At 33.2% G+C, this 10423-nt stretch overlaps 1 protein-coding gene across 1 annotated transcript; it reads right to left on the bottom strand.

Moving 5' to 3' along the window:
- Positions 1 to 484: 484 nt before the first annotated feature.
- Positions 485 to 6056, bottom strand: LOC108781599 (uncharacterized). Its single transcript, XM_018549612.1, is given in 5 exon segments — positions 485 to 922; positions 1099 to 1455; positions 4069 to 4249; positions 4861 to 4892; positions 5970 to 6056. Coding segments are annotated over 5 exon segments (1095 nt in total).
- Between the last annotated feature and the right edge of the window lie 4367 nt (positions 6057 to 10423).

The raw sequence follows: 10423 nt of genomic DNA, 5'->3' as shown, positions 1-10423 counted from the left end.
TAATAATGCAAAAAGTTTTGACACTCTAGCAACTAACTTAAGCATTTTACATAATTAATAATTTTAATGGTTCAATAAAATTACTTTCAGACTCTTGTATCTATATAGCTAAATGTTGAGATATTTGTAAATCCTTCCGTGTGTGTGTGTGTGTTTGTATATATTATATTATTTGAATATCATATTTTGTCTGTATGTCCTGTACACATATATATATATATATATATATGTATGTTTTAACAAAATATTTTAGATTTAGGTTTTTATCATGTTGCATAAATATCTAAATAATACGTCCCAATTACATGTGTACAATTTTATGATACGGCACACACGATGAATGCATTAAAGCCATATTAAAAAATATTTATGTGTGTGTATGTGTGTGTGCGCGCGCGCGCGTGCGTGTTAAATATAATAATCTTTAGTGAAGTCATTGTAATGTCAAAATGGCACGAACGGTTTAGACACCGTGTTATATCGATTAATTGTCTTCTTGTTATTCAGCGAGCGTTGAAACATTCGATGGTTGATCTGCGTTGTTGATTTCGTTTTCGTCTTGCTCGTAAAGTAGTGGCACCGCTTGTTGATTGTTGTTGCCGGTTTCTGAAGGCCTTCTGCTCTGTCCTGGCAAGAAGGACATTGGCATTGTACCCGAAGGTGTTGTCGGTGCGGAGCGCGATAACCATCGCTTTGTTTTGCTTTGCGAATTCGGCAATCCCAACGGCATGTATAGCTTGCCCCTGGTTCTTCTAACTTTGAATGAACTAACGTGGTTGGGACTTAAAGGCCGTTGTTGCGTAGTAGCATCGCTACTTGTTGTATATAAGACCGGGGCTTGATTCTGCTGACAATGCATGGTAGTGGAATGTCCACTAGATAAATGAGGAAGTTGTTGTATCTTGTCCAATAATTCCCGTAACTGGAAAATAATAAACGTAAAAATGAATCGCGAAATAATTCGTATATATAGTTATTTTTGTGATATATCATAAATAAATATATATATATATGTACGTTAATTAAGTTTAATTATAAATTGACTTTATTATATAATTTAATTCATTTTAAATGTCTAAAATATAATTAAAAACATACTTCTATTGTTGGACTAGTAGCTCTCGGTGGAGAACAAGGTGATTGAGCACCAAGACTTGATATGTCAGAGGTCGTTCTATGATTCGTCAAGGAGACAATGGAACCAATATCACTAGTTTCTCTTCTTTCACACTCTACTGCTGATAATTCATCGACGCTGTTGTTACAAGAGTATGGTGGCGGAATAATAGTATTTGCTTCGTTTACCATATTACACATAAAACTGGAGCTCAATGAATCCAATGTGCTTGAATGCGGCAATGATCTGACATAGTGCATTACAAAACTAGAAGTACCTTTGCCCGAACTATCATCGCAACCAATTACTAAGGGATAAAGATCTGGTTTTGCAGTTACCTATAAGCACATAAATCAGATAATAAAAGTACATTTCGATTTTATAAATTACGTAACATATAAGTGTATAGTAATTTACGATTATACAGTATAAAAGAATATAATATACATGGTGTTTGAAATTTAAATGGCCAAACTTCGAGAACGTGTAGGAATTCGATAAATTAAGAAAAAAAGTTCTGTAGTCGAGATCATGGACATAGGAATATAGGGACCGAGCATAAACTCGTAAGATAGGCGAGGGGAGTGAAGCCGAAATGCGGGGGGCGACTGTGCCTAAACAATACATACACACAACACAACTACACACACCATCACACACTTGCCCACAGTAACGGCCAATCAGATTTAGGCACACTTTACCTCGTCGCAACGTCCCGCAGTGGCTTTCCCCCGCATCTATATACGCTCCGTCCCTATATTCCTATATGTCCATGTTCTTTTTTGCTTCGTTTAGGAGAAAATCGCAAAATTTTGTATTTTTTATTATTTATTTACGTTATATTTATTCAGTTGCTTAATGTATTATTCAAAATGTTGACCTCTTGCAGCAATGCAAGCATTATTGCATCTAGTACGGACAGCTCGTGTTGCAGCTAAACACTAATCTGGTGATATTTGGTGCACTACTGCCTCGATTCGATTTCTCAATTGTTCTCTTGAGTTAATTGATAACGATTAAACTTCCTGCTTTAGGACTCTCCACACTACTCCTGTAGACTTCTTTGATTATTTACAAGACATACAGCAACAGATTGAAATGTGATTTCAATTCGGTGGGTGTCATTACGGCAGAACTACTCGAGCTTATACTGGCTAGACAGACATTTTCTACAACGATGGATTGGACGTGGAAGAGTACTATCCTTGGTCATCTCGACCAGTATCCGAGAATGGATTGGATTTTGTCTATTCGAATTCGTATTTTAAATAGCGAATACTTTTTTGTGGATTCAATTGAATTCAATTGGATTCAATTAGATTCAATTGGATACAACTGGATTGAAAAACTGCGTTTCCTATTCAAAACTATGAATTGAACAGTATTCACTATGGTCACAAACGCACTGAAAAAGCTAATATTATTTTATGATTGAAAGTGGAGCTCCACTTTTCGTAGAAAGTTAATTTACACTTCTCGAACACTTCATGAAAAATTCCACTTCATGGGTGGAACGTTACATTACACTCCTTTCGATTACGCTTTGATTAACGCTATATTTTCGTCAGGGCCGTACTAAATGCAATGCTTGCTTTGCTGCAAAAAGCCAACATTTGAACAATATCTATATTAAGCAAGTAAATAAATATAACGTAAATAAGTAATAAAAAGGTACAAAAATGAAAATTACGTTTTGCCTTTTGTTAGAATAAACATAAGTAATTCTCATCCAACTAATTCAAATTATTTACCCATTACTATGAATTTAATTTTAAAAGAACTTGATAACGGAGTTATTTATTATTTGAGCATCGTTGTTGCTCTAAATGTTTTTCTATCTGTTTTCTGGTACCATTTATTAAAATTAGAGCGTTCATGTAAGGCCTTACAATTTAATTAAATTTATTAATTTAGCGTGAGCTTGAAATAAAAAAGATTTTAAGGAATGCGTTTTCGTTTCTGAAAGGAATTAAAATAAATAATTTAGTACTTTCTCTCTCTCTCTCTCTTTTATAAAGGTAATTGTTATTGTTAACATTTCTGTCACTAATAATTGTACTGTTCGTTATTTGTTATAAAATTCTCGATTATATTTTCTCATTAAAGTCTATCTATAAATAAAATATTTATATTACGTGTATATTTCTTTGAATATAATATGTAGAATAAAGAATTCAAGTCTCAACAGAATTCAAGTTTCAACACCTTTTTTGCGATTTTCTCCAAAAACAAGCATACATTCGCACACAAAAAAACGAGCCACTTAAATCTTATCACTAAATTTTTAATATTTTCGAATAACAATAACTCAATGAAAAATCATTGTAGCGAGATGTTTAAAAAAGTTTTTAAAGCTTGAAATCTCTTTTCAGATATTCAGGTACTTTTCAGACCGGTACTTCAAAAAACGGTCTTGAAACGATATTTCGATGAAGTTACACAAACATAAACGAAGATGAATCAGATCTTAAAATTTTATACGGTGCACGGCAAGAATTAAAAATTATGCACAAATACTGTTTACCGCTTTTGAAAGAGTGAATCTTTACCTTTAATTTGCTTTCTTATTGAGCTCTGTACGATTTTTTTTTCACCGAGTTATTCAATGTTGAAGCAAAAACGTTCGCAATATATCGTTGACTTCTTCTGTCATTTAATTAGCGCTACAATTAACCTATGCGACTGTTGCAAAATCTAACGGCATATGTCGCAGAATAGAATCTTCAATATAATATTTTGTGATATCGTAATTAAATTAAGTAGTATAATAATTTAAAAAATATCTATCTATCTCTCTTTCTACTATATAAATTTAAAATCCTGAGTCGTAAAACTTATTGTACATACATGCTATACAGTGTGTACACATATTATATGCAACCGACGCTATTGTTTTGCATATAATATACTTTTAAGTTTTTTATTTAATTGATAAAATATTTTAAAAATACCTCATTGTATGGTGGTGGTAGTGCCTGAACAAAGGAACTACATTGGCTATAATGAGGAGGCGGACACCACGGTTCTGGGGACGTTCTTTCCGAGAACCAGTCATCTGTTATGTCCATACGATGTCTCCACAGCCATAAGCCGTATAATGCGATCATAACTATGGCTATCAGTAGTACTACCCTGTAAACAAGATATTTGAGTTCTGCTACTCGATTTGTATAATACTAATAATAAAAGTAATCATTATGCAGGTATGTATAAAATAAAATTATGTTCATCAGTATACAAGAGTGCATGTACATTAGAAAAAATGGTAAATTATTTAGAATAGGGGAGGCCAGCGCTATGACCTTGACCTTGACATATGTTGTCAAGGTCATGACCCTGAGTAACCTCCAACAGGTTTTAGCCGTCCTATTCTAGCCTCCCCTATTCTAAATAATTACCGAAGAAAATTCTAGAAAATTTTGTGCTACAAAAATAATCTAAAAATCATAATAAATAAAGATGACAAAAACTTGTTTCCTTTTGCTCTTTATCATAATTTAATCAATTATTGAAAAGATATACTAACCACAGATACCAATAAGTCCAAATTACTAATGTGACCATTTTTGCTATACGAGACGACGGAAGGTATATACTGTAACAACAGCTATCAAAACAGCATATCTGTGAAGGAGAACAGCTAAAAAGCAACAAATTTACATCTTTTTATTTATAGTTTAGCTGTATATTTTTAAAATTTCATATTCAACATTATATAATATTTATTATAAAATGAGACTTACGTGTGTCCTTCATCGCATAGCTTAGAAGACACCTTAAAATCAAGATATATTTTTAATTATAAATTATATTATAATTTCTTTAATAATAAATAAATTGGTTACAGACTATAATGATCTAAAGTATACACAGTTGAGATGAACGATTTTCTCCTCTCCTTGTATTCCCCTCTTCACGTTTTCCATTAATTACAATATATTCAATAAGTTGTGTAAAAAGAAATTATTTATTTAATATATACGTATAATTCGTTTTAATGCATCAAACGATATTTCAATCCAAAGAAATAAATCTTCATCAGAAAATAGTTATCTATTTTATACATATAATCCAATATTATAAAAAAATACATACATATATATATATATATGTACATGTGTATGTACACATACAATATTTATACATAGCCTTTAACTATACACGCAAAATTATTAAGGAAAAATGTATATTATTTTTCGGCATTTATTTATTACGGTAAATATGCAATTTTTTTTATCATTTCAAATCAAGGCTACAAGTAGATCATACCAAATCAAATAAAGTTTACAACAATTTTTTTATTATCTTTTTATTATCCATTATACTATAATATTATCCAAAGAATTATACATTCCACTTTTTTTCAAATCTTATAAATCCAAAATCATTTTATACTAATATTTCTTACAACAATATGTATTATCTCGAAAATTTTGGTTTGCGGCGGAATGCACGTGTTTATAGAAATTGCAAAAGGCTTAAAAGATAGCTGTTTATTAATGAAAAAAAAATTATTCTATTTATCATAGTATTTATCAAAATCGCTAAACTGTTTTTATTCATAAACAAATTTTACATTTCAGAAATTTGAACCACTGAGAGCATTAATGGATTAAATAATTAAAAGGAGTATTGAAAAGTCTTACGCATGAATGGCAAACACGGTGGCGGGTGTGTATTGATCGAAAACACGACGAAGGAGCCGAATGGACAAGGGTTGTGCGGGCAAGAGGGTGCGAACGGAACAAATGAGTCTCCAATAACATAAATATTTCTTTTGCAAAATGAAATTTTGCGTGCAAATGGGAGCGATAATGCGACCCGACAAACCTACGGCCGCCTTACTTCTTACTTGATCGATGAGCAGCAGCAACGTGAATGTCAGAGTGGCCATCACAAATGATGCATCGAGTATTCGACTCTTTGCAGTTCGCACCATAATTCTACTACCAAATGTCTACTATCAGATATTAAAATGCGTACATTGTCGTGCTACTTTGTACAGCACCCTATTATCCTACTATCTTTATCTTCGACGAAAATCGTTCGCGTATACTTTCGCCCTCGTATTTTACGTCTCACGCGCAGCAACTCCTGCACCGTTTACCCCTACATTCATGCGCATCTTGTGGCGAGAAGCGGTTGCTAAGTGTGGAATTTGCCAAATATCTTTGGCAAATCTATTAAACATAAACAATATTAAATTTTAAAAGACCATCAATATAATAATATAACTAATACAAATACGAAGCCTATAATAGTCTATAGCTATAGATCTTAGTTGGTTATATATAATTTAGCGTGAATTTATATACTGATATAGTCTTTCTAAATTGCGCGCCGAACAATTGTCGGTCTTGAAACGCAACTCTAATAATAAACTACACCGTACTATCACGAATTAAATTAATTAATAATTTAATAATTATTTGATGCTCTTTTGGCATCTTATATATATCGATATTTAATGACGTTAAAATCTGAAAGTAATAATTCTTATTGCGAAATGATTACCTCGGCCGGAAATCAAACCCGGATCGCTCGCTTTACGCGCGTAAGTGTCCTACTATACATCAAACATAAATTTGCAAATTGTCTGCTACGAATTTTGTCGGCAAAATGCCAGGAAATATATAACAAATCTGCTAACAAATTATATAATGGTGCGCTATAAAAACCCTTACATTGAATATATTGGCAGTATAATGCGTCAATGTTGTCCAAAATATAAAATCAATATTAGCTAAAAATTAAACGCGTTTAAATTGTCAATATGTATGTATATATGTATATATGTGTGTGTGTGTGTATGTGTAGTTTATTCCGCTCTATTTACACAAAAGCTGGAAAAAAACTTACGTGACACTCTGTGTGTGGTGTGTGTGTGTGTATGCATACACTATATGTATATGTATATATATATATATATACACACTGTGTATACACACACACACACGCGCGCGCGCGCACGCGACGCATAAGAGAATCATCTAATCAAAATGCTGCTCATCATTTTGAATCGGTTATTCGCAGCTAACTCGAAAACGATGCATTTTATCAAAAAAAGTGTAGAGAGCAAAATTGTAGCTTTTACAAAAACAAAGAAAATGCTTGTTTTATAAATTTCTGTATGACCAATAGGAACCGAGCTAAGGTAAGCTCTTCTTCGTCAAACGCTAAATTTGAGAGTTTCAAAGTCAAATAATGGGAAAAGTATGCATTTTTATAGAAAAACTTATACAATTTTTTTTAAAGTATATGAAAAGACCTTTCTTTTTCGTTTTTAGAAAAGTCTGTAGCATAAAAATTGAGCGAGTTATGATGAAAATAATGTCGGTCCCTATTTCTTTCATCGAAAAAAATCAGCGAAAACAACCCCTAATTACCACCCAAATTAAAATTAATCGTTGTCCTTTTACAGTTATCTTTATTTATGTATTATTAATACATTCTATGAGTTTGACCGGTCTAGAATGCTTAATTTTGAAAAAATTGGAGGTAAAAGTGAAAAACGAATTTCTGCAATTTCGTGAAGAATGCCCTTCTCTTCAAAATAAGTCCAAAACTACTGGAGATACGTAAAAAATGCTTCAGTATCAAATTGTAGCTTTTTTAATTCCAAACATTTACCCTTGTACATTTTCTGTACGACAAAAATTAAGTGAGATACGGACGTTAAAAACGTGTATGTATATACGAGCACTACCTTGCTTAATGACGGATTTTAATAAATACTGGCAATTGTAGCCTGCTTCGTATAACTTATATGTATGTACATCAATATGCGGTTGTATTTGCGTGTAAATATATTTTTTGTATGCAATTGTATGTATTTTTTTTCTATTTCTATCTATGAAAGTAGTTTTTAAGCATTGCAATGTCATAAGGGGTGGTTTTTAAGGGTTAAAAAGTTACAAAATGAAATTAGTAATATTTTAAGCAGTAACATTTTAAACTTAAAACGCTGTGATAAATTATTGATTTTTTGAGGGTAAATAATTCTATTTTTTATTACAACCTTACTAGGGGTTGATTTTTAAGGGTTGAAATATTCTGAAATAATGTTCCACAGCGTCAAAAAATTATTTCAACTCATCTGAACCAAATTTTACTCACCTTAAGCTTTAATATATAGATTAATAGATTTTGGCAATAAGGGATAGTTTTCACCCCTAAAAAATGAAAAGCACCCATCGGCATAATATAGATTTTGATTCTTAGGCTATTCCTTACCTACTGTTACAATTTCAAGTTAATTGATGCACTGTCAAAGAATTGCCAGGTTCTGCACTATTCGCAGCTTCGACTCCTGTACTATTGAATTCGACTGTATTTGATTAATTTCTTACAGCTTAGGGCTTAAAACACGTATTGTAGATCTGGAGTAATCCGTTCTTAATCTCAAGACTGACTCGAAGCACTCAACAGTTGAGTGAGCGCTCACTGTTATTGGTGCATTCTTCTAGATCTAAAATTCTGATTGGATGATCTAAAAGAATACTCCAATAACAACGAGCGCTCACTCAACTGTTGAATCCGCTGAACGTGCCCAATGACAGTCAGTTCTTATATTCAAGACCGTCTTAAGTTCAGTCTTGAGGAGTTACGAACCAATCAGACGCCGGTATTCATAGTTAGTTCTTATATTCAAGACCGTCTTAAGTTCAGTCTTGAAGAGTTACGAACCAATCAGAGGGCCGCTTTAGCATCTTAAGACATTACTTAAGATAGTCTTCAAATAAGAACTGACTATGAATACCGGCCAGAGGGCCGTTTTAGCATCTTAAGACATTACTTAAGACAGTCTTGAAATAAGAACCGACCAAGAAGACTAGAACCAGGGGAGTGAACTAGCTTGGTGGGGGTACGTCAAAAAACGTCCGCGGTTATTCACACAATGCGCAGTGGCATTGCACATTGTGTGAAAGTTTGCACATGCGCGCATCGGTTATAACCAAGAAGTTCTTGTTCTTGCGCATCGCGGCGCGGTTCACATGCAGAGGAAATATGCTCTTCGGGAGTCCAGAGTGCACTGATGAATGAAGATGAATGGACTATTAATAACCAAAGATCTGAGTTTAGAAATATAATTAATAAAATAATTAACTTATATGAAGAGAGAGAAGCTAGGATTGATCGGAATAATGGAATTTTGTTTGAATATATTGAAACAATTGATAAAAAAATTAATAATTGATGAAATGTGGATGATGCTAAGGTCTCTTTGATTGTAATTCGGGAAAGTATGAGAAATAATAAAAGGTTGGAGTGGAATTTGATTTCAAGAACTATATGTGGATACCTTTGTACAAAGATCCGTTTATTTAAAATGAACTTGGCGGATTCTCCCATATGTGAGTGCGGGGAGAGTCCGCAGGATATTAATCGTATTGCATGGTCATGTCGCCTTGTTTGATTAACCCTAGAAAAGATTTAATGCGTGTTTTAAGAGAGTGTAAACTCTTCAATCATTTTCAATTGAATACTTAATAGGCAATATGAATAATAAAATAGCATGCGCCTTAAGCAAGTTCTTAATTGAAGCTCAAAGATTGCTTAATACAAATTTTTAATAACTGTTGAGTGTGCGTTTGAAAGACCGTAGATTATTCACAAATGATGATATACAAGAAGCCCAATTAAATAAATAACAATATGGACTTATGATAGAAATGCTTCTCAGGCTGAGAGATACTACTACTCAAATGGAATCTCTCCCTGAAGGCCACTGTCTGCAAGGTTAATGGGCTTCATCCAGGAAGCCTGAATCCTCTGAGTCTAAAGAAGAAGAAGTTCTTGTTCTTAGGGCCTCTTTCACCAACGCCGATTAAGTTAATCGACGATTAGTCCATTGGAATTGACCAATCGCGTCTGCCGTCAAAACTAAATGATAAATGCGATTGGTCAATTCCAATGAACTAATCGTCGATTAAGTTAATCGGCGTTGGTGAAAGAGGCCCTTAACCTTTGCGTTATAAGCCCAAAAAGGTTAGGGCTAAAGACGCTTTATTTTCCCCTCATCCGAGAAACACATTTAAAAAAAAATCTTCATAAACCATCTTAAACAGAATGTAAGTTGTAAAAAGGAATTATACTGCACATTAAATGCACATGTCAAACAAGGTTTGTTTGACATGCACAATCACGAATTGAAAACGACTATCAGAGCGACAGAGAGGACTTAGGCTGGAGTCACATTGAGCGGTAATTACAGCGGAACGGAATAGTGAAACCAATCAGAACTCTACAATCATTCCGCTGCTTTACTTTCTGCGATTGTGATTGGTCTCGTTGTTCCGTTCCGCT

Source organism: Cyphomyrmex costatus, unplaced genomic scaffold (assembly GCF_001594065.2).
Source record: "Cyphomyrmex costatus isolate MS0001 unplaced genomic scaffold, Ccosl1.0 scaffold843, whole genome shotgun sequence".
Classification (NCBI taxonomy): Eukaryota; Metazoa; Arthropoda; class Insecta; order Hymenoptera; family Formicidae; genus Cyphomyrmex; species Cyphomyrmex costatus.
Note: the sequence above shows the minus strand (reverse complement) of the source record. Positions and strands in the feature narration are given on the sequence as shown.